General features: G+C 51.1%; 3 protein-coding genes across 4 annotated transcripts; 2 read left to right on the top strand and 1 right to left on the bottom strand.

Moving 5' to 3' along the window:
- Positions 1–462: 462 nt before the first annotated feature.
- Positions 463–5137, top strand: fbxo28 (F-box protein 28). The gene is made up of 5 exons (XM_003978307.3): positions 463–716; positions 1777–1886; positions 2702–2840; positions 2914–3109; positions 3385–5137. The coding sequence occupies exons 1-5, from the start codon at positions 537–539 to the stop codon at positions 3876–3878; spliced, it is 1119 nt and encodes a 372-aa protein (XP_003978356.3). The 5' UTR covers positions 463–536; the 3' UTR covers positions 3879–5137.
- A 1793-nt stretch (positions 5138–6930) lies between these two features.
- On the top strand, positions 6931–9206 carry LOC115249571 (sphingolipid delta(4)-desaturase DES1-like). Its single transcript, XM_029835257.1, has 3 exons — positions 6931–7147; positions 7705–8447; positions 8535–9206. Exons 1-3 carry the CDS (start codon positions 7066–7068, stop codon positions 8679–8681), a joined length of 972 nt encoding a protein of 323 aa, XP_029691117.1. The 5' UTR covers positions 6931–7065; the 3' UTR covers positions 8682–9206.
- A 416-nt stretch (positions 9207–9622) lies between these two features.
- LOC115249570 (nuclear valosin-containing protein-like) lies at positions 9623–23773 on the bottom strand. 2 transcript variants are annotated; one of them, XM_029835255.1, is made up of 24 exons: positions 23657–23773; positions 23163–23236; positions 22021–22091; positions 20607–20659; positions 20399–20483; positions 20212–20281; positions 19727–19984; positions 19502–19595; positions 19177–19253; positions 18906–19040; positions 18511–18612; positions 18225–18342; positions 17730–17868; positions 16921–17218; positions 15407–15628; positions 15172–15276; positions 14362–14424; positions 13643–13762; positions 12930–13029; positions 12442–12548; positions 11267–11343; positions 11088–11179; positions 10276–10373; positions 9623–9829 (listed from the first exon to the last, which is right to left on the bottom strand). In XM_029835255.1, the coding sequence occupies exons 2-24, from the start codon at positions 23217–23219 to the stop codon at positions 9785–9787; spliced, it is 2586 nt and encodes an 861-aa protein (XP_029691115.1). In that variant the 5' UTR covers positions 23220–23236; positions 23657–23773; the 3' UTR covers positions 9623–9784. The 2 variants fall into 2 exon arrangements, with proteins under 2 accessions (XP_029691115.1, XP_029691116.1); XM_029835256.1 differs by having other exon boundaries at positions 20212–20278.
- Between the last annotated feature and the right edge of the window lie 807 nt (positions 23774–24580).

Here is a 24580-nt window from a genome sequence, read left to right as displayed (position 1 = left end):
ATGTCAGGGAGACGGAGGAGGAAGAGGAGGCAGAAAGGTCTTCCCAGAAGGCTCCTGTGTCCAAAAACTGACACAGAACCATGAGATTGTTCGGTTCAAAAGGTGGCCCAGTATTTATTGAAGATCAAGAGTCAGGATAACAGCAGCCAATGAGTCAAAAAGAAACAAATATCTCACAGAGCAGAAACCAAGTGGGGAACCAGAACCCCAAAATCAGGTAATTCTAAATGGGACAATAGGAGACTTTAGGGGCAGCAGGTGGCTTCGTTTGAAGGTGCTGTTCTTTCCTTTGACTACAGAGATCAAACTTCTCACAGACTCTGTCAATTCGATGCATGCATCGCAACTGCTGCCATTAGTTGTTCATATAACGGACTCAACTTAAGAAGTTATGTAAATATATGCGTTTTGGAACCAACTCGAGACTTTACACGCATGATTTGTACACTTTTCTGGAGCAGATTAGTGCTTCCGTGTTTTTCCGAGCGCGAGCGCTTGGTGTGCAGCGTCACTTCCGCCTTCTTCAGCGAAGCAAGATGGCGGCCGTCGTCGACAGAGTTGATGGATGTGTTGGGTCTCTGGTCCCCGACGCGGTGTCCTTGTTGCAGTCAGTCCCTCTTCCGGACCAGAACAATCCGCTTTTAGGACTCCCCATTGTGGCCATTGAGACCATTCTCAGTTTTCTGTCCTATGACGAAATTAGCCTGCTGCGTTCGGTAAGAACAAAAACAAGCCCACTGGAAAGGGCACCACTCGTCTTGGATGTATTTACAGCTTGTATCCTTGCAGCGTTGCATTTCAGTGCGATTCCATAGATTCGGCAGCATTTATGAGTCGCTTTCAGATGTCTCTGCAGCGGGGGCTGGCAGCCGTGTCCGCAGTCTTGATGATGTTACCCAGTTAGCAGCGGGCCTGCGGGGCTGCTGTCCGGGGACCGGAGCCACTTCTCGGCTCTAATCTCTAAACGATGCCGTTTACCTGACATCCCATCATTTATGGTGGTTTTTGAATAAGCAGCTAAACTGAGGACAGCTGCACGGTCGTTTATATTATATGAAAAGAAATCACTTTGCTCTTCTGCAAGATGAAATGATCAGTTTGGTCGTTTTTTTTTCCAACTACAGCGACATGAAATCTTGTCTGACATGAGCTTCACATGCGTTTTATTCCTCAGGACCATGCATGTCACATGCACATGCAACAGTAATTGCACGTGCTCCTGCGTTTCTGCATGTTTTTGTCTCCTCTGTTGGTCCATTTCTGGATTTTCAGAGTTTTGTCAGATGCCCTTGACGCTCCCCTCCTCCATTAGAAGAAGCTCCTGGACAGATGAGACAAAATAGCTTTTACAGAACAATTGCAGCATAAATGCACGTGAATATGAGGAAACTGTCACTGTAATATTGTGTCGTTGTTATAGGTGAGAGCTTCTGAAGTGGAGCACACTGTCGCCCCTCCATCCTGGCCCTCCATCCTGGCCCTTGTTCCCTTCTCATAGTTACAGAAATAAGAGGGAACTCTTACCAGTTATACGCTACACAGTGTTGCTGCTCATTTAGGGACTCTTCTCATGTCCGTGCAAGGACTTTAAAGGGCTGTTGTTTTGTGGGAAACCTTGAGTTTGCACCTTCACCGAGGTGGACCAGCTCCTTGAAGTTAGACCCACCATAAAGTATCGTCCTGTAGGATTTATGGGAAGTGAAGACCCCAAATGTGTTGAAATGTCGTCCCATTCTTTTAGTTTACAATGTGTGTGCTTTATCTTTTGCCCTCCAGGTGTGTAAACGCATGGACATGATCTGCCAGCGGGTCCTAAATCAGGGGTTTCTGAAAGTGGAGCGCTACCACAGTTTGTGCCAGAGGCAGGTCAAAGCCCAGCTACCCAGGTTTGTAGTCGCACAGCACAAATTGCAAACACCGACGGAGATGTTGGAGCCCTTCCACCGATTATGTTATCGAGCAAGTCCATTTAAAGTGTAGCTTTTAATTTGCAGCTTGGTTTCTTAGGGGGAAGCTGTTGCCCAAAGCTGCGTGACTCAGGCGTGTGGCAACGCTCGCTAACACACTGGCTTATGTTAGAAAACGTAAAACGGATTTTAGAGGCGCAGATCGAACAGCGCCCTCTCCTGCCAGCAGGGGGTGCTGCAGCCACTCTCATTCCCCAAACATGTTGAGGAGCCTCCGCTGGGGGGGGGGGGGGCTGCTGGTGCCAGTATGATGTTGGGAGCTGTTTCTTTCAGGGCTGCGATGACTTGCTGACTTTGTCCAGCCATTTTGCTCTCGTCTCATCTGGTTTGAGGAGGCCAACAGGGCAGAGCTGAAATCCTTGGTTCCCAAACTGGACCCCCCCCTCTGCAGTCTCGGTCCTAGAAATTCTGTCCTTAACGATTCCAAATGGGTGGGAGGGTGGCCTCCAGCATGTGGCCTCACGAAGATAGCGAACCCCCCCCCCGGGGCCAGATGGCTGTGGGGCTTATTGCTTTAACCACGGTGGCCTCGCAGATGTTTTTGCAGCTGGACAGTGTTGAACACACACCCACCAGTTAGCTCTCAGGGACGGGGAAGCTCAGAAGTGGCTCGTAGTGGCCGCGGGGGCCTAAACCGGAGGTCTAGGCCCCCCCGGTCCCCTCCGCTCAGACTGTGCGAGCTTAATTCTCAGCAAAGGTTCTGTTTTCATGTGTGTGTCATAACCTGTGTTCAGGCGGGAGTCGGAGAGGAGGAACCACTCCCTTGCCCGTCATGCAGACATCCTGGCTGCCGTGGAGACGCGCCTGTCGCTGCTGAACATGACCTTCATGAAATACGTCGACTCCAACCTCTGCTGCTTCATTCCTGGAAAGGTCTGCTGCTCTCTCTCCGTTTGCTGTGAGTTTGCTGCTGCGCGTGTTCACCGCCCCTCCCGTGTTCCTTCAGGTCATCGATGAAATTTACCGCGTGCTGCGTTATGTCAACTCCACACGAGCGCCTCAGCGAGCTCACGAGGTCCTGCAGGAGCTGCGGGACATCTCCTCAATGGCCATGGAGTATTTTGATGAGAAGATCGTTCCTATCCTGAAGAAGAAGCTACCCGGGGGAGACTTGTCTGGCCGCCTCATCGGCTCTGCACCAGGTAAAATAGCCGGGGGGGATTAGGTCACATGACTCTTCTCGCCTCCCATCTGGAGTCCCTCACTGTTGCTTGGCTGGGTTGTGGCTCCTCTGGCCTTTTTAGGTCACGCCCGAATCAAATAAACTCAGAGCTGTCTCGGTCCAAGAACGGCACCAGCAACCCTCACGCAGGCGCCTCTAGCCTAATGATGCTAACAGCCCGCGTTGCTGAATGTGTCCCAGTTGTTGTGTTTGTCCGAGTCAGCTGATCCTGTCTTCTTTGTGCTGTTTCCTCAGTGGCGGGCCCCTCTACCTCCCTCACCACCATGTCCTTGCTGGCCAAGAACACGCCGTCGCGCTCGGAGATGACCAAGGTGCAGCAGCAGGTGAAAGTGAACGGCGCCTCGATGACGGTGCTGCGCAGGGAGATGCAGGAGCTGCGCGTCAAGCAGCTGGAGCAGCAGAAGCAGCTGCAGGACCAGGAGCAGAAGCTGCTGGAGCAGACGCAGGTGATCGCCGAGCAGAACGCCCGCCTGGCCGAGCTGGAACACAAGCTGCGCGAGCTGCTGGACAGTAGCACTGCTGCCCTGGGGGAGCCCAGAGCCGCCCCCAGCACCAGCGCCGTGGCTCCCACCATCGCCGGCACCTCGGTTAGCGTGTTCGCTCACGGCGGCGGCGTCCCCCCCTGTGCACTAACCAGACAAGCAGAAGGCGAGGGGGCGTCCTCGCTCAAGCGGAGGAAAGGCTCCGACCTTCCACGACAATCCAAACGGCTGCGCAGCAAGAAATGAAAGTTCTGCTCCATCGTGTATTTAAGGTGATTTAGGGTTTGACTGACTGCCCCCCCCCCATCGTCTGTCCTGTTGACTCTTCATCTGCTGGTCCCCTACCTTTCTGATATTAGGCCGCCTCCTATGACGGAAGCTCCCAGCTATTCTCCTCCTGGCACCACAGTCCGGTGTGTGATGGCACACACACACACACACACGCACCCTTTGTGTTTGTACAACTACCAGCAAAAGTCTACATCGACGCTTTTAATCAATGGTTGAAACTCTCTGCTACATGAATTTGGTGCCATAAATGCAGCTGGATGCAGTTTAACGCACGTGCACGCGCACACACACACACACACACACACACACACGCGCGCAGCATTAATCTGACCTGGGAAGAGTCCAAACCTCTGGATCTCCAACAGCTGCAGGTGATTGAATATTACTGCTCAGGTCTGCGTCTTCAGTTTTACAGACACTTGATCAAAGAACGTTTCATCAAAGGAACAAGGCTTTTTTGGAAAGTAAATCAATAAAACACACATTGATTCATCTCCGTCAGATGAGAATAACTCCCCAGCTCTGTGGATCAGGAACGCTGCTGTGGCCTGAAGAGTATTCCCACTCTGGGAATGGTCTCCTTGGCAGACCTGCTTCCTCGCTGCGTGCCTCTGCGCTCCGCTTCCCTGCCCGTTCGCTTCCTTTCTGCAGCCCCTCAGCGACCCGGAGTTACAGATCCAAGGTGTTGGGATGAAAATAATCTCTTAAAACTAGATTTGACATGCTTTCAGTCATGAATGTAACTTAAACGAGTTTCAAGATCCACACCAGGACCCCCTCCAGGGTCACTTATGTCCCCTGAAATCCAATGAACGATGCGTTAAACATGTTTCCCAAAGCTAAAATCTTCCTTTTTCCAGCTTCTCGTGACTTTTTCCAGAGCGGAACCTTGTTTTCTTTGCTTGTGAGTTGTGGATATGATTTCACTTTTGGATCACTGGAACCCAGGAGGGTCCAGATCCGGCCCCCAACAGGGCCGTGTCCCCCGAGGACTGGACGTGGACGCCCCTGCTCTAACCAGACCTGTTGGCCTTTCACTGCGCTAATAAGCTAAAATGTTCATGTAATCTTCATGTTCTTTAAAGTGTAGATTGTGAAACTGTATTATATATTTAATGTTTGTATACCAACCAAATCCTTTAAGTTGAAGGCGACTGTATGGTTTTTGTTACAAATGTAAACATTAAACTTATTAAAATGCACCTGAACCTGCAGTGATTATAACTGTGTTATAAATGACGTCGGCAGCTTCAGATTCAGCGTTTTCTCCTCCATCCTGGACACAAACGGGTGTTGTGGCGCCCTGGTACCAGAACCAGCACCAGAACCTGGCGCCACCTTTGAGAGCACCGCCACGCTTTACAGCTCTGCATCACTGACAAGGATGCTGCTGCGAGTGCGATTCCTTGAGTATCTGCTGCCCTGCTCAGGGGCCCTTGGCAGTCCTCGTCCAGACGCCTCTCCTGCCGCCGGCCCACCTCCCAACTGATGCCGCCCACAGGTGGGACGCGACCCAGTTGCACCCTATTGCTGCTGTTACTGTTGCTGCTCTGCTGCTGCTGCCCTGCTACTGCTGCTGCTACTGCTACTGTTACTACTATTGCTGCTCTGCTGCTGTTGCTGCTGCTGCTACTATTGCTGCTCTGCTGCTGCTGCCCTGCTGCTACTACTACTACTGTCACTGTTGCTACTATTGCTGCTCTGCTGCTACTGCTGCTGCTGCTGCTACTATTACTACTGTTGCAGCTGCTACTATGGCTACTGTTGCTACTATTGCTGCTGCTACTGCTGTTGCTGTTGGTTCTATTGCTACTGTTGCAGCTGCTACTATTGCTGCTGCTACTATTGCTACTGTTGCAACTGCTACTGTAATTACTATTGCTGCTGCTACTATTGCTACTATTATTACTATTGCTACTGTTGCAGCTGCTACTATTGCTACTATAATTACTATTGCTACTATTATTACTATTGCTACTGTTGCAGCTGCTACTATTGCTACTATTATTACTATTGCTGCTGCTACTATTGCTACTATTACTACTGTTGCTCCTACTGTTGCTGCTGCTGCTACTACTACTACTGTTGCAGCTGATACTATTGCTACTATTATTACTATTGCTGCTGTTACTGTTGCTACTGTTGCTCCTATCGTTGCTACTGTTGCTGCTGCTACTATTGCTACTATTATTACTATTGCTACTGTTGCAACTGCTACCATTGCAGCTGCTACTATTGCTGCTGCTACTATTGCTGCTGTTGCAGCTGCTACTATTGCTACTATTATTACTATTGCTACTGTTGCAACTGCTACTATTGCTGCTGCTACTACTACTACTGTTGCAGCTGCTACTATTGCAGCTGCTACTATTGCTGCTGCTACTATTGCTGCTGTTGCAGCTGCTACTATTGCTACTATTATTACTATTGCTGCTGCTACTATTGCTGCTGCTACTATTGCTGCTGTTACTGTTGCAGCTGCTACTATTGCTGCTGCTACTATTGCAGCTGCTACTATTGCTACTATTATTACTATTGCTGCTGCTACTATTGCTGCTGCTACTATTGCTGCTGTTACTATTGCTGCTGCTACTACTGCTGCTGCTACTATTGCTGCTGTTACTGTTGCAGCTGCTACTATTACTGCTGCTACTATTGCAGCTGCTACTATTGCTACTATTATTACTATTGCTGCTGCTACTATTGCTGCTGTTGCAGCTGCTACTATTGCTACTATTATTACTATTGCTGCTGCTACTATTGCTGCTGTTACTGTTGCAGCTGCTACTATTGCTGCTGCTACTATTGCAGCTGCTACTATTGCTACTATTATTACTATTGCTGCTGCTACTATTGCTGCTGCTACTATTGCTGCTGTTACTATTGCTGCTGCTACTATTGCTGCTGCTACTATTGCAGCTGCTACTATTGCAGCTGCTACTATTGCTACTATTACTACTGTTGCTCCTATCGTTGCTGTTGCTGCAGTTGGGAGGAAGCGCACGTAGGGGGCGGACTTGGCTTTCTGACGTCAGATAACCAACCAAGCGGCAGGATCCAGGGAGGATCCACAGCGGATCCAGGGAGGATCCACAGCGTTCGGTACCGCTTCCCAAAGCTGCGTTAGAAGCTCAAATCGATCATGGGGAACCGAGTCGCCCGAGAAGACTACGAATGGGTCTACACGGAGCAGCCGCACGCGGATAGGCGGAAGGAGATCTTGGGTGAGTTAGCATGTAGCATCATGCTAACCTTAGTAAAACTAAGGTTTGGTTGTCTGTGTTACGACAGAAACATCGTTATTCCCCTTTTATCGTGCACCGAAATGAGTTGCGTCACCGTTTTGTTCGGTTTGACTTTGTCCTTCTCGCTGACGAACGTGGCTAACGGAGCTAACGGTTCTACCGGGCCCGGAAGAGGAGCTCCTCCAAGCTCGCGCAGTTAGGGGGCGAAAGGGTGGTTAAAGTGTCACGTTAGCGACCACCAGCGCTCACACAACCGGTTTATACGCGGCTAGTTAACTTCAGCACACACACAGAGGTTTTACAAGAGCGAAGGCGAAGCGTCCAGACCAAGACTGGGTCGGGAAGGTTCGGGACCGGAGCGGCCGAGCCGGAGTGTCACAGTCGGAAATGAAAGTTTCCGATTGAGCCAAAGAGGGTGGATCTGTGTGTGTGTGTGTGTGTGTGTGTGTGTGTGTGTGTGTGTGTGTGTGTGTGTGTGTGTGTGTGTCATTTAGTGAATCTCTCTCCAACCTCCTGTTTTGTCTCCATTTTCTCAGCTAAATACCCACAGATCAAGTCTCTGATGGGTCCGGACCCCAGGCTGAAGTGGATCGTGGTCCTGATGGTGGCGGTGCAGTTCTGTGCCTTTTACCTGGTCAAAGATCTGAGCTGGAAATGGGTCTTGTTTTGGACGTACACGTTCGGCAGCTGCATCAACCACTCCATGACGCTCGCCATCCACGAGGTCTCCCACAACACGGCCTTTGGGAACAGCAAGGCCATGTGGAACCGGTACTTCGCCATGTTTGCCAACCTGCCCATCGGCCTTCCCTATTCTGCTTCCTTCAAGCGGTATCACCTGGACCACCATCGCTACCTGGGCGGCGACGGGGTGGATGTCGATATTCCCACCGAGCTGGAAGGATGGTTCTTCTGCACGCGCTTCCGCAAGTTCGTCTGGATCATCCTGCAGCCGCTGTTCTACGCCATCCGGCCGCTCTGCATCAATCCCAAGCCCATCAGTCAGCTGGAGGTGACCAACGTGGGCGTGCAGCTGGCCTTTGACCTCCTGCTCTACTGGTTTTGGGGGGCCAAGCCTGTCGTGTACATGCTTGCCGGGTCCATGCTGGGCATGGGTTTGCACCCCATCTCCGGTCACTTCATCGCCGAGCACTACATGTTCCTCAAAGGCCACGAGACGTACTCCTACTACGGCTCCCTCAACCTGCTGACCTTCAACGTGGGCTACCACAACGAGCACCACGACTTCCCCAGCATTCCAGGCTGCAGGCTCCCCATGGTCAGTACCGCCTTTCCTGGAATCGGCAGAATAAAAAACCTCGGAACCAACGAGGCGCCTTTTTAACGTTCCTCTTTGGTTTCACAGGTGAAGAAAATAGCGGCAGAGTATTACGAGGACCTTCCCCAGTACTCGTCCTGGATCCAGGTCCTCTACAGCTTCATCATGGACGACACGCTGAGTCCGTACTCTCGGATCAAGAGGAAGCTGAAGGGAGACGTCAAGCAAGAATGAGTGGGTCGGGAAGGACGCAGCTTTAACAGCTTCTGTGTGTTAAACACTCAGAAATAAGGTGTCCATGCAAACCATCGGGAATGTCCAGGGATTTCAGCCCAGCTCGGATGCACAGAGGCGACTCACATGTTTAGATTTTAAACGGATAAATGATTAATAAAAGTGTTCGAGGATTCCTCTCCAAAGCACCTTTACTCTAATTCACCTTTAACCTCAGTGAAATTTCCTTTTATGTTGATGTTAAAGCTCCTGCTCAGGCTGTCTAACGTGCGTGCGCACGTGCACTCTGTCCGTCTGGATAACTGAAGCTTTGATTGATTTAACCAAAGCAACTAATTCCTGCTCAGAATGTTCTGGAAATGTTGGTGCCCACGAGGTTCTTGCCCTTCATCTCCAGAGGTGTTGCACCTTTGTCCACTGTACCTGTCCACCACTGTTGCCTTCCAGGGTCTGTTTGGGGTGTGTGAAGCACCTGCAGACCCTCACTGTTACAGATGCTCTAAAATAAAGTTGAACTGCTCAAAACTGCCGAGTCATGGTTTGACTGGGACGCTTGTGCCCTCCCTTCAGATGAAAGCTGAATTTAAAACTGCTGAGTCATGGTTTGACTGGGACGCTTGTGCCCTCCCTTCAGGTGAAAGTTGGACTTAAAACTGCTGAGTCATGGTTTGACTGGGACGCTTGTGCCCTCCCTTCAGGTGAAAGCTGGACTTAAAACTGCTGAGTCATGGTTTGACTGTGACACTTGTGTCCGCCATTGAGATGAAAGTTGGACTTAAAACTGCTGAGTCATGGTTTGACTGGGATGCTTGTGCCCTCCCTTCAGGTGAAAGTTGGACTTAAAACTGCTGAGTCATGGTTTGACTGGGACCTTGTGTCCTTCCTTCAGGTGAAAGCTGGACTTCGGCTTCACGAGTCAAAATCACGACAGGAGACATTTCTCGCACTTTAAATATTTTTTTGTAATTTGTTTTTACGAGTTGAAAATTACATTTACAAAAAACACAAATGGAATTTCAGGCATTTTCTCCTTGGACGTCGTCCTACTGGGACATAAAGCCGGAAAGGTTGTGTCCTCCAGGGGGAGGACGGGAGGTCCGCTCTTATCTGCTGATGGAGCCTCTGAGCTGCTCGTACATCTTCTGGTCCTACAGAGAGAAGAGCGGCACACGTGAACGACTGAAGTGGACAGGAGGAGACGGCGGCGTCCCCGACCAGGGGGAGACCAGACAGAAGCTTGACTGATCACATGGGGGACAAGTCCAGGGCTGGCTGTCCACGCAGGTCCAGCCCTGCAGCACACAGCAAGGTGCAAAGTCCTAAAAGGCCTCAAATGTCTTCAGTGGACCACCATCAGGACCACATTGTCTCCAGACGTGGGACGGTGGACGAGTCCAACTTGTCCTCAGGTGGTCCATTGTCCTCATTTTTGTCTGGAGACTTTTCTGATCTTCTCAGGTTTTTTACCAGCGCAGAACATTGACTACCTGAAACCTCTGGTCCCCCACAGGAGGGACAAGCAGCTACACTCTTGCTCTGTTTAGGACACCTGGATTTGTGGGACATGTTTAAAGGTGTTGGCCAGAAATTTTACCTTTTTGGACACTGACGGACAAACTTTTTTGAAGGCATCGTCAAAGTTCTGCCGGGTCACTCTGATGTTGGACGCAGCGTCGCTGGACAATCTGGGACCTGTGGACAACAATCAACAGTCAGCAGCTCCTGAGGAACGTCCACCTCACCGAGGGACATTCAGGAGCCGCTGGACGTCTTTTCTGAGGTTTGGTCATGAAAAACCTCTTTAGCCGAGATGTGGAACAAGTTGGGACTTCCTCTCGTTTCACAGTCTTGGTTCAATCCCACCTCTGAGGGTGGAACCGATGTTTGGAACCAGAGTTGGACCAGAGTTCTTCCAGGTTTACCCCCAAATCTAAAATGGTTGTCGAACTCAAAGGGGAAGTTTGGTTTTTCTTCCTCGTGTTGACGCTTTCAGACCCACCACATGACCTTTGACCCGCTCCGTGTGACCCCTAGTGTCCATCGAGAGGAGCACATCTACCTCTGACCAGCAGGCTGAAAGGAGCAGAAAAATGTTGGGTGCTTCCTCGGGGGAATCCTAGATCCTGCGGTGGCAGGTTGGGGCTCCTCCCCCTTCCACAGGTTTAGACATGAAGCTGAACTAGTGCTGAAGCTGCTCTACAGCGCCTCGTTTCTGTTTCAGACTCATGTTCAAATCCCTTATAAAGAAACGGGGGCCCAGTTTGTGGGTTAAACCCTCCAGAGCCCAACTGGTCCAACCCTGGTCCGACCCTCAACTGGTCCAACTCTGGTCCGACCCTCAACTGTGGTGTGTTCCATATGTCAGTGTTGGGCGGGGCGGAGGGACGGGGTGGGGGTGGAGGTTACCTGAAGCCGGTTCCGAGGCGTGCTGAGTGTCCAGGAAGGCCCTCAGAGCACTGAGGGAGGCTTCCCTCACCAACGCCGTCAGGTCCGCGCCGCTGGAACAAACGGGCGCACCTTTACACATCATCCCCACCTGCTGCCGAAGGTGACGGGCGAGCGGAACGTTTGAAGGTGGCACTCACGTGAAACCATCACAGCGTTCGTCGTGGGCGATCTCCTGGAGGCCCACGTCCTGGTCCAGCACAGGTCGGGTCCCCCCCTAACAGACAACCCTGGGATTACTTTCACCATGACTCCATCAGCTTTTTAATCAGGCTGCGAGTCGTTATGAAATATGAAGCTGTGAATCTAAAGGTGCCTCAAACACGACCACGACAGAAACCAGCTGGGGAAGGACTGGGAGGAGGGTTGGCCCTGGATCACGCTCCAGACCTGGATGATCACGTCAACAGGACCTGGTCCTGTCCACTTTTGACGGAAAAAGTGGACAGGATCAGCGCTCCAGTTCTTGCTGCACTGCACCGGGAGGAGCTTCTTAAGCTTGAAGTGGATGTGGGAGCTGCTGCAGGACCAGCCCTGAGCCCGGACCGGCCCTGAGCCCGGACCAGGACCAGCCCTGAGCCCGGACCGGCCCTGAGCCCGGACCGGCCCTGAGCCCGGACCAGGACCAGCCCTGAGCCCGGACCAGGACCAGCCCTGAGCTTGGACCAACCCTGAACTCGGACCAGCCCTGAGCCCGTTCCAGCCCTGAGCCTGGACCAGCCTGAGCCCGGACCCTGAGCCCGGACTGGCCCTGAGCCCGGACCAGGACCAGCCCTGAGCTTGGACCAACCCTGAACTCGGACCAGCCCTGAGCCCGTTCCAGCCCTGAGCCTGGACCAGCCCTGAGCCCGGACCGGCCCTGAGCCCGGACTGGCCCTGAGCCCGGACCAGGACCAGCCCTGAGCTTGGACCAACCCTGAACTCGGACCAGCCCTGAGCCCGTTCCAGCCCTGAGCCTGGACCGGCCCTGAGCCCTGAACCTGGACCATACCTGAGCCAGGACCAGCCCTGAGCCAGGACCAGCCCTGAGCCCGTTCCAGCCCTGAGCCTGGACCGGCCCTGAACCGGCCCTCCCCTGTTGTGAGGTGAGGCTCTGGAGGAAACCCAGTTGTGGTTTATCCCGAGCACAATCCCTTTTCTTTGTTCCACAAAGCGTGACTTTGTTGGACTTTGTTCCTTCAGTCAGCTGATTCAGACCTCGGACCTTCCTGTACTTTAACTTTCACACTTTTACAATCAAGTCCCAGAACAGCATCTGGTACCGGAGCTCTTGGTCTAAAGTCTAACCTCCATGAACGTGTAGGACCCCCTTTACCTTAGTTATAGTGAGCAGGATGGACAGACGGTCTGCTGGACAGGGCAGACCCACATACAGGATTTTATCGAGCCGACCCGGCCGCATTATCGCAGGGTCGATGATATCTGGCGAGAACAAGACGCAGAAACACTTTGTTGACACATTTCCAAGACATTTCACTGTGAAAGCTGCATGGAAGAGGGATTAGATCCTTTACTTGATGAGATAACTGAAGCAAACAAGATCCACCTGAAAGAGTCTTGATCATAAAGGAAAGAGCCACTAATGCGTCTCACATCAACCTCGCCAAGATGGGCGGAGCCAAGGCTCATAAAGGACCTGCTACTGGGCGCCAGCGACTGGTGTTGGTCCCACGTAAGCAGGACAGCGATGTGGAACGTAAAAACCACCAAGACCAGTTGCTAATATCAACATTTGAACAGTTGTTTACTCTCTTTTCCAGTTAAAACCGCTTTAACCCAGACAGGACGTCCTGCCATACAAACCTGGCCTGTTGGTTGCTGCCATGATGAACACCTGCCGGCGGGCCTCCAGACCGTCCATCTCTGTCAGCAGCTGGTTGACCACCCGTACACTGGCCCCGGACTGGCAACACACAGGAACATGGAACGACTGGCTAATTCAGACATGTCAGAATGTGCTGACGGCGTTGGAAATGTTTGGGGATTTCAGTGTTTACAGCAGGAACTTTGTGATAGGACAAGGAGCAGATCCTTGAGGAGGGACTCAGTGGGAACACTGAAGCCCCATTAAAGTGGGGGCTACGTTCCCATGCTGCAGCCTCGGACTGAGGACACACGTACTGGAGCAGGCCTGGACCTGGGTAATGGGAGTGGGGGTCTGTGTGGGTCCTGGTGTGGGTCTGTGTGAGAGTGTGGGTCCTGTGTGAGAGTGTGGGGGGGTCTGTGTGGGTCCTGGGGTGGGGTCTGTGTGAGAGTGTGGGTCCTGTGTGAGAGTGTTGGGTTCTGGTGTGGGGTCCTGGTGTGGGTCCTGGTGGTGGGTCCTGGTGTGGGGTGTGTGTGAGAGTGTGGGTCCTGGTGTGGGTCTGTGTGAGAGTGTGGGTCCTGGTGTGGGTCTGTGTGAGAGTGTGGGTCCTGTGTGAGAGTGTGGGTCCTGGTGTGGGTCCTGTGTGAGAGTGTGGGTCCTGGTGTGGGTCCTGTGTGAGAGTGTGGGTCCTGGTGTGGGTCCTTGCTCTCACCTCGTGGCCTGATCGTCGGGGACACAGCGCGTCCACCTCATCAAAGAAGATGACACAGGGAGCTGAGTTCTGTCCTCTCTGGAAGACCTGTCTGACCGCCCGCTCACTCTCACCGACGTACTGATGAGACACAGAGACACCGATGAGACACAGAGACACTGATCTGATCTGGGCCAGTGTGTGGGTCCTGGTGTGGGTCTGTGTGTGTGTCCTGGTGTGGGTGTGTGTGTGTCCTGGTGTGGGTCTGTGCGTGTCCTGGTGTGGGTCTGTGCGTGTCCTGGTGTGGGTCTGTGCGTGTCCTGGTGTGGGTGTGTGTGTGTCCTGGTGTGGGTGTGTGTGTGTCCTGGTGTGGGTCTGTGCGTGTCCTGGTGTGGGTGTGTGTGTGTCCTGGTGTGGGTCTGTGCGTGTCCTGGTGTGGGTCAGTGTGGGTCCTGGTGTGGGTCAGTGTGGGTCCTGGTGTGGGTCTGTGCGTGTCCTGGTGTGGGTCTGTGCGTGTCCTGGTGTGGGTCAGTGCGGGTCCTGGTGTGGGTCAGTGTGGGTCCTGGTGTGGGTCAGTGTGTGTCCTGGTGTGGGTCAGTGTGGGTCCTGGTGTGGGTGTCTGTGTGTCCTGGTGTGGGTCTGTGGGTCCTGGTGTGGGGTCAGTGTGGGTCCTGGTGTGGGTCAGTGTGGGTCCTGGTGTGGGTCAGTGTGTGGGTCTGTGTGTGTTAGGACATACACACCATGTTCAGCAGCTCGGGACCTTTGACAGAGATGAAATTGAGTCCTGATTCGTTGGCCACGGCCTGTCAGGAGACACCAGTTAGCAACAGAGCCAGAACCACACAGAAAAACAGGAACGCTGCTGAATTCCATGAAACATTCCGGCCCACAAATGAACTCAAGGGTGAGTCATGTGACACTGGAGGTGCTGAATAATTTACAATATGGTGGAGAAGGAAAAAACAACAACAAACCTGAAAACAGGTCAATTCTCAGCACCTCTCAGCCTTTATTATCATGTAATGAGTCTACTTCTGTCTTCATGATCATGTAATAAGTCTTTATGACCATGTTATAAGTCTACTTCTGTCTTTATTATCATGTAATAACTATACTTCTCTCTTTATTACTATGTAATAAGTCTACTTCTGTCTTTATTACCATGTAATAACACTACTTCTGTCTTTATGATCATGTAATAAGTCTACTTCTGTCTTTATTATCATGTAATAACTATACTTCGGTCTTTATTACCATGTAATAACTCTACTTCTGTCTTTATGATCATGTAATAAGTCTACCTCTGTCTTTATTATCATGCAATAACTATACTTCTCTCTTTATTACTATGTAATAACACTACTTCTGTCTTTATGACCATGTAATAAGTCTACTTCTGTCTTTATTATCATGTAATAAGCCTACTTCTGTCTTTATGACCATGTAATAACTCTACTTCGGTCTTTATTACCATGTAATAACTCTACTTCTCTCTTTATTATCATGTAATAAGCCTACTTCTGTCTAAATTAAATCACATTAACAACCACCTTGGCCAGCAGGGTCTTTCCACATCCTGGAGGTCCAGTTAACAGGACACCAGATGGAGCACTGAGCCCCAGAAGCTTGAACTGCTCTGGGAAACGCACCGGAGCCTGAAAGACACATTGAAAATCATTAAAAATCTGATTTTTCCTCTTTCTTCCTCACAAAAGTCTTCATTTCTGTGAAGGAAGACTTGAAGTCCTTTTTCCTCAGGATGGTCCTAGTCTCGGTCCCAGTTACCAGGATGGCCATGGTGAGCTCCTCTCTGATGTCCTGCAGAGCGCCCACGTCCTCCCAGGTGACATCAGGCACGGTGGCGAAGCCCTCCCTCTTGGCTGAAGGCTGCACGCTGGCCAGAGACGCCTGGAAGTCTGACATCAGGATGGAGAGGCCGACCAACCTGTCCTCGGACAGGGTCTCCTTGTTCCTCAGAAGGTGTAACAGCTGCCTCAGATCTGGTTCCTGGACAGAACATGTGAGCCTTTAGGTTAATATGGGTCCACATAAGAGTGACAATAGTGTCAAGTCATGTAAATGTGTACTTTCAAACCAGGTTTGAAAGAGAGGACAGACTACTTTTAAGATCAGACTTAAAGCCTCCTCTTTCAAAAAGCTTATTATCACTAATTCTGTAGTTCCAGTTACTATCATAGACAGACAGATTATCATACTTAGGGGGTCGTCTAATCGTTAGGTCACATCTTAGCTATGCTGCTATAGGCCGAGGCTGCGGGGTCCAGAAACATGATCACCTGACAGGCCTCTGTCACCCCACTGGGCCATGGTTTCCTCTCCTTCTCCTTCTCCTTCTCCTTCTCCTCTCCTCTCCTCTCCTCTCCTCTCCCTCTCCCTCTCCTCCCCTCTCCCTCGCCTTCTCCTCTCCTCCCCTCTCCTTCTCCTCTCCTCCTCCTCTTCTCTCCTTCTCCTCTCCGCTCCTCCCCTCTCCTTTTCCTTCTCCTCTCCTCTCTCTCCTTCTCCCCTCCCTCTCCTCTCCTCCCCCCTCTCCTCTCCTCTCCTCCCCCCCTCTCCTCTCCTCCCCTCTCCTCTTCTCTTCCCCCTCCCTCTCCTCTCCTCTCCTCCTCTCCTTCTCTCTCCCCTCCCTCTCCTCTCCTCTTCCCTCCTCCCTCCCCTCCTCCCCCCCCTCCTCTCCTCCCCTCCCCTCTCCTCTTCTCTTCCTTCCCCTTCCCCCTCCCTCTCCTCTCCTCTCCCCTCCCCTCCCCTCCCTCTCCTCTCCTCCCTCCCCTCTCCTCTCCCTCCTCCCCTCCTCTCCCTCTCTCATTCCCCCCTCCCTCGCCTCTCCTTCCTCCTCTCTCTTCTTCTCCTGCCCTCCTCCGCTTCCCCCTCCTCTCCCGCTCCCTCTCTCCCCTCCTCTCCTCTTCTCTTCCTTCCCCTTCCCCCTCCTCTCCCTCTCCTCTCCTCTCCCCTCCTCTCCTCTCCTCCCTCCCTCCCCTCCCCTCCCTCCCCTCCTCCCCTCTCCTCTTCTCTTCCTTCCCCTTCCCCTCCTCTCCTCTCCTCTCCCCTCCCCTCCTCTCCTCTCCCCTCCCCTCCCCTCCTCTCCTCTCCTCTCTCTCCTCTCCTCCCTCTCCTCTCCTCTCCTCTCCTCTCCTCTCCTCTCCTCTCCTCTCCTCTCCTCTCCTCTCCTCCTCTCCTCTCCTCTCCTCCTCTCCTCTCCTCTCCCTCCCTCCTCTCCTCTCCTCTCCTCTCCTCTCCTCTCCTCTCCTCTCCTCTCCTCTCCCCTCATCTGATGTACATACCTGTGGAGGATCCTGTCCTGGCTGCACACCAGCTCCTGGGTCGCCGTCTGTGGTCTGGCCCTCTGCATCGTTGTTGTGGGTCTGAGATCCAGCTGTTGAGGGATGTTGAGGGGAGCACTGACTGGAGCTCCTCGGGCAACCTCCCAGGTGTATCAGGACTCTGTTGACTGCATTCATGGCAGCTTCCCGACACAGAGCCATGAGATCTGCTCCCACGTAGCCTGGGGTGAGCCGGGCCAGCTGCTGGTAGTCCAGGTCTTCGGGCAGCTTTAGCTTTCGACACAATGTTTTCAGGATCCTGAAAGAGAAATCAAGGTTCTGCTTCAGCGTTTGAGTGCTGTGACCACTGGAGATCGGGAACTGGTGTGGACTGTTGCGGTATTTCCCAGAAACAGGAGGCAACGCCAACATGTCAATGACGAGGAGAAACCCAGCAACCTGATTGGTTAAGCGCAATGTCATAATCGTCCTGCTCAGCTACTTTGCTACAGCCTGATCAGAGCAGGTCAGGTTACTGGTCCAGACTCTGCACGACACGTTGAAGCTTCCCTTAATGCATTAGCCTTAGCTACACAGGTAAGCTAATAGAATCACGTATATATGCAGGTCCGTGGCAGCCACACATGGAGTCAGTGGAGCCGTGTTACAGCGAGAACATTCCCAATGTAGAAAAGCCGAGATTTCAGGGGGTCCCGGGTCACAGTGGAACTCTCTTTATAAAAACAGCTTATAAAGGAGTCCAGAGGCTACGTTCAAGAACAGAGAGATCGCCGCAGATATGGAATACAAGATGGAGCTGTTCGACTGACCGGAGACGCGCCGCTTCATCGGGAATTCCGAGGCAAATTTCCCGGTCAAAGCGTCCAGCTCTGCGGAGGGCAGGATCCAGGGAGTCGGGCCTGTTGGTGGCACCGATGACCATGACTGGCGCTGGAATACTGTTCAAATCTGGAAAAAAGAAGAAAGGGGGCGTAGAAATATGTCTTTTTCTCTCATCTTTTATAGTTTCTCATCGATCCAAACTCTGAAGAAGGAGGAAACATAAATATGGTGATGAATATCAAATTTGACATCTGATAAGTTGCCATAGCGACGTAACCCTGGACAGGACTGATTACCGTGAACTCATCACTGAATGAGAGGTAAATAAAAATGATTGGGTGAGTGAATCAGGATTCTAAGCGTAAATAATGAGAAATGTCGGCCCAACACTGGGATAAAATTAGATTAACACATTTCCTTGTTAATCCGGTTTCCTCCCCCTGCTGGTGATATAAGTGGCTACCAATAAGTAAGTCCTGTACCGTCCATGCAAGTTAGCATCTGCGCAACGATCCTCCTCTCCATGTCTTTAGAGGCCACTTCTCTCTTGGGGGTAATGGCGTCTATCTCATCTATGAAGAGGATACACGGGGCAGAGCTCTGCAGACACAGGTCGGAGAGGAAGAGGCACGTGAATCGAGCCTGTCCAGCATCTGGAGCAGGGCCGGACTGCAGTCATAAACCGCCCCAGTCAGTCCCTATTGGGTTTGGTTTTTCTGTAATTAACATCTCACTGGGATGTATTCAAAGGATCAAGGCAAGACTCACCACAGCCAGGTCAAACAGCTCTCTGAGCTTCTGCTCAGACTCCCCAGACACTCCAGAAACCACCTCTGGAGCAGAGACCTTCAGCATGGGCAGCTGCAGCTCCTGACACACGAGACAAGTTAACCTCATGAGAGACAGGCCTCATCCATGGGCTTCAGGCCTCTGTGAACCACCACCTGCCCGTCCTAGAAGCAGGGGCCCGACTGAGCAGAGTCTTCCTCCAGCGGGCTCATGCGTGCAGTTTAAAACCACCTCGAGCAGCATAACTGTAGCTCTGTTCACTAAAACTCTGTCCATTCTGACCTCTTGACCTCTCAGACCCTCCAGGGAGGGTTCACAGACTCTAGCTAATTTAATTTCTGGTTAGGAGCAGTCTAGTGCTCTGTGGTCCTCACCCCAGCCACGGCCTGGGCCAGCAAGGTCTTTCCACAGCCGGGGGGTCCGTGCAGCAGGAAGCCCCTTGGAGGAACCATTCCAAGTTGCTGGTAAACCTCTGGATGGTGCATGTGAATCAGCAGCTTACAGAGCTCCTGCAACAATCAACAAAGGCAATAAATGCAAAAAACCCTCAGGAGATAAAACAACAACAACAACAACAACAACAACGCTGGGAGCTGGTGTGAACCTTCAAAAGTGCCAATGGAGCCTGAGAACGGTGGAACGTACCATTAAAGTCGCTTCATTTCCTCCCACATCCTCAAACTTCAGAGAAGGAACCTGCAGCTCCGGTGACTTTGACTTTGCTGAGACACAATTTCCAATGACAATGAATTCTTGGAATAAAACACGGCGCCGAACGCGAGCAGCACAACGATCACAAAATGTTTGCTCCCAAGTTGCCCCCGTCCAGCAGAATCTGGGTCCCCTAGCGTAGTTGCCCCCGGTAGTCCTGGACACCCCCGAGGTTCACGCTCTCATTCACTCAGGTGCACTGTTTTAGGACCCGCTGTGTAATAAACAGGCATCAGATATAAAGGGGATGCAACACTACCTTTCTGGGCGGTGCCGGTTCCCGTGGACGCCGCCGCTTTCCTTTTGAACTTGGTCTGGGATTTCTCGGCTTCCAGCTGGGACGCGTCTGTGAGCTGTGACACACAAGGAGCACGGTCAGAGAAACTTGTGCTACACACACACACACACACATATACAGTATATATATATATAATGTTTACTGTCTATGTGTGCACGCCTGTACACACATTTATTACACACTTACACTTGGAGTTTTGGTTCTGGGCTGCTCTTCACTGGAGTCCAGGTTGATCTTCTCGGGGCATCCGCTTTTATCAATGAACCAGCCTCCTGTAGTCACCGTGGTTAATGAACTAGGACCAGGACCAGGACCAGGACCAGGACCTGGACCTGGACCAGGACCAGGACCAGGGTCACCAGCAGAATCCCTCGTGGCCGTGCTGCAGTCCGGCTGTGCTTTTCGGTACAGGGATGTGAGAGAACTGTTCATGTGATTGGAGGGCTGCAGAGGGCAAATACCAGGCAATGAGGAGTCAGCTCATCCATACGTGCAGAGATCCAATATATACGTTAACAAGCAGAGCATGACCGGACCTGCACTAACACACTGTTTCAAGCCAATATTCAATATTCCCATCGGCCCAACGCGGCCTCCTTCGCGGCCAATAATGCCAGCTCAGAAAAGGTCACGTAAAGGTCACCCCTTCATCTTAAAAAATGTTTTCTTACAGTGTTTCCCAAAATCTGGCAATCGCCATCAGATGATTCCTCGGAGCTGCTGCTGCTGCTGCTGCTGCTGCTGACACACACCTCTGAATTAGTTCCAGACAATAAGAGCACTAACAGAAGTGCAGGAGGTCATCCTGAGGAGCAAGAGTCCGTCCTGCTGGACCAGCAGGGACAGGACGGGGTTTACCCGGTGTCAACATGGCTGTGCTTCAGCCTCTTATTCAGGGGTTTATGGTCCGTCGCCTCAGACTCCCTCAGGATCTCCTCATATGCTGTGAGGGGAAGAAAGAAGAAGGGCTGCAAACCAAAGATACCAAAACCAAGCAGGATGCCCCACCTACGTCTTTTACAAGGAAAAAGGAAAGCAAGCAGCATCCTTGATTGTGGCCTCGTACCTTTTTCTACTTGGATTCTAAAAGCCGTCTTCTTTCTTCTGCCGTACTCCCGTCTGTGGATACAACTTTAATCAAACACTCTTTCGTAGACAGACGTGCAGGTGAAGAACCTGAACAAGATCCATCTGCTGATGATGTTGGAATGTAGCTGCGCTACTACTAATAGCTCCTGAAACCAGGACCGGTCACCTCACAGGGGTTCAGTTCTTCGAATCACCTTAAGCTTTTGCCCCATTAGGGTCTCCCAGTCAAGTCACGTGATGAGCCAGAGAAAAAGCAGTCCAAGACCACCCAAAGTGGTGTTGGTGCGACTCACTCCAGGGTTAGGGTCCAGGATCTGAGGCTAGGGTCCAGGATCTGAGGCTAGGGTCCAGGATCTGAGGCTAGGTTTCAGGATCTGAGGTTTGGGTCCATGATCTGAGGCTAGGGTCCAGGATCTGAGGCTAGGGTCCAGGATCTGAGGCTAGGGTCCATGATCTGAGGCTAAGGTTCAGGATCTGAGGCTAGGGTCCATGATCTGAGGCTAGGTTTCAGGATCTGAGGTTTGGGTCCAGGATCTGAGGCTAGGGTCCAGGATCTGAGGCTAGGTTTCAGGATCTGAGGTTTGGGTCCAGGATCTGAGGCTAGGGTCCAGGATCTGAGGCTAGGGTCCATGATCTGAGGCTAAGGTTCAGGATCTGAGGCTAGGGTCCATGATCTGAGGCTAGGTTTCAGGATCTGAGGTTTGGGTCCAGGATCTGAGGCTAGGGTCCAGGATCTGAGGCTAGGTTTCAGGATCTGAGGTTTGGGTCCAGGATCTGAGGCTAGGGTCCATGATCTGAGGCTAGGGTCCATGATCTGAGGCTAGGGTCCATGATCTGAGGCTAGGGTCCATGATCTGAGGCTAAGGTTCAGGATCTGAGGCTAGGGTCCATGATCTGAGGCTAGGGTTCAGGATCTGAGGCTAGGGTCCATGATCTGAGGCTAGGGTCCAGGATCTGAGGCTAGGGTCCAGGATCTGAGGCTAGGGTTCGGGATCTGAGGATAGGGTCCAGGATCTGAGGCTAGGGTTCTGGATCTGAGGCTAGGGTTCTGGATCTGAGGTTTGGGTCCAGGATCTGAGGCTAGGGTTCTGGATCTGAGGTTTGGGTCCAGGATCTGAGGCTAGGGTTTGGGATCTGAGGCGTGGTCTGTTCTACTCAAGAAGGACTCCCGGGAGACCAGACCTGTCACTATTAGCAGAGCGGGACGGTCCAATGGTGGGACGAGTATCAGCAAGGAGCTGGGTGGGACCAGCTGTGCCTGGTAGTGACCTATTGACCAACTACCCTCCTACAATGGTTGGACTACGACCTGAACCAGGATTCCTGAATGATGGAATTGGAAAACAACAGAAAACAGTGTGTGGGTGTGTGAAGGTACGTTAGACACTTGCCTGTAAAGGTTCTGAAGTTCAAGGGCAACAGCAGCGATATCCACAGAGTTGCAGTTGCTGGACGTCAACCACTGAAAGCAGGTGGACACAGGTGGACACAGATGGACAGAGATGACACAGTTTGTGGTCACCTGTACGCTCGGTACCACTTTATGCCTTCCACAACCTTGCAAATGTGTCTGGACACACCAATCTGGCTGTGTCTCTTCAAATGAATAACGTAGCAGTGGGACAGGAAAAGAGACATTTGTCTATCTTGGAGACGTTCGTTCCAGGTTCTGACTGGAAGAGGAAGTGGGGGAACCTCTAGAACAACTGCTGACCCCCTCCTGGCAGCTGTAACCTTAACCTGGCACTTCCTGTCGGGGGAACCAGACCTGCACGTGGCTCAGCAGCTTCTGCTGTCATGTTCTTTGTGCTCCTTTAAGGGGTTCCCTTAAGAGGACATTTTTGGGACATTTTAGCTGCTACCATGAAAAAAATTAATAAGCAAATGAAATGAGCCTCCAGACTAAATATCAAACTAACCTCTTATGCCACCTGTACCAGGTCCTCAACACCGCTACTGATGCACGATCCCACGCTGCACCGCTGGGACCGAAAGAGGAACTTCTCTCTATTATTTTTGGCACTTTACAGCATAAAAGGTGACCAATTCTTTCTTGATCAGCTGTATGTTTATTGGATCTTCTAACATCGTTTCCAGGTGCCTCCACTGAAGCTGCTCCTGAGTGAAGTTACTGTTTTAACTTTCTATGAAGACATGCAGAACATGCATTTGTGCAGGCCTTGGCTGATTATAATCGCATAATGGCGTCCTTGTGGAGGGACGGAGTGGGACGATTCTGGAATACTTCATATAATTCAAAGGAGGAATGTGAACCCTACCAACCTACACACACACGCACGCACACACAGGAGATAAACAGAAGCTAGAAATGAAATTATTCCAAGAACAATGACAACTGTAGGACTGTCTTTCCTGCACTCTGCAGCTTTAGAAGACACAACTGTGGCTCATCCACAACACATCTGACTACCCAGCCTTTGTCCAACCATTCAGCAGTGTCTCACACACATAAGAATCGTACATTTCCGTGCAGGAACAGTGTGTGTGGCTCCGGGGAGAGATGCTTTCCTACCTGTTCCACTCTCTGCCTGAGACGATTATCCACCCAGTCACTTCCTCTACTCTTCATTTTAGGCTTCTCTGGCTCTGATAGGACATCAAAGAATTAGCTTTTACATGGCTACACATTTTGGTTTTAAATATATTTCCTATAAATGTTTGATAGAGACACAAAGTAGCCCTTAGCATCAGGAGGGGTGAAAACGACAACACGTTTGATCTAAAATATTACAAATTTATTGGTGGGAAACAGCAGACTGCTAAGGTGGACTCTGGCCAGGTCCGTATAGAACATAAGAACTTTCTATTCATTCAATTCTACTGTTTTAATTCTGCTGGGAAAACGTGAAGTGTCATTTATGAAGCAAATACACTGTTTTATGCTTCCACCTGAACCTCCTGGTACAGAACAGGTCTGAGTAAATGTACCGTTAACACGTAAAGAAAACTCTCTGGCACACATATTAATATTTATTATAAAATTCATTCACAATGCATGTTTCTCACCTCTCAGTGGGAACGTAGCAACTTATTTTGATACAGCGTGGGACGAGAACGAGACAGAGCGGAAGTAGAAGCAAGAACTTCCGGGTCAAACAACATTTCCGCGTCGCTGTTTCACTTCAGAACATTTTCTGTTGGAGAAATTACTTTCTCTTCCTCACATGACATGACACAAACTGTTTTATGTTATGCTATTTTTACGTTAGTATTTCATAATAGGACTTTCCAACATAATAGTTCGAGTTGGGGGAAATGCGGTTGATTTAGACTGATATTGATTGAGAACAGTGAGAGTAGCTGCACCATTTCAGTATTTATTCTTAAGGCGAGACAATAAATAATACTCGTTGTTTGGGTACAGCTTCATAAAAATAACCTCATCAAAGTCCTACAAGACATTACACAGCTATAGCTTATACATAAAAAGTCCATCTTTGATTTGTAAGTAGAAAGTTGAATCCTTAAATTTTAGAATAATTTCCACTAAATAAGGATCTAAATAAGGAACACCTGTCAGCCCCTGGCCCACACCTCCCAACATCACACACCCTTTAACCCTGACCCTAAACCAGACCCTGACTCTGACCCTAAACCAGACCCTGGCCCTGACCCTAACCCTCACTCTGACCCTAAACCAGACCCTGGCCCTCACTCTGACCCTAAACCAGACCCTGACGCTAAACCAGACACTGGCCCTGACTCTGACCCTAAACCAGACCCTGACTCTGACCCTAAACCAGACACTGGCCCTGACTTTGACCCTAAACCAGACCCTGACGTGGTGTTTAGCACCAACTACAGGAGCCTCGGGAGGCTGCTGCTGAGCCTGGTGGAGCCCAATTATTACAGTTATCTGATTACTCTCATCAATTATTGCGGATCATTTAAACATTTAAATGGCGGCAGACAGGAGTAGGAACATTTTTA

The sequence above is a fragment of the Takifugu rubripes genome, chromosome 4 (genome assembly GCF_901000725.2).
Source record: "Takifugu rubripes chromosome 4, fTakRub1.2, whole genome shotgun sequence".
Lineage (NCBI taxonomy): Eukaryota > Metazoa > Chordata > Actinopteri > Tetraodontiformes > Tetraodontidae > Takifugu > Takifugu rubripes.
Note: the sequence above shows the minus strand (reverse complement) of the source record. Positions and strands in the feature narration are given on the sequence as shown.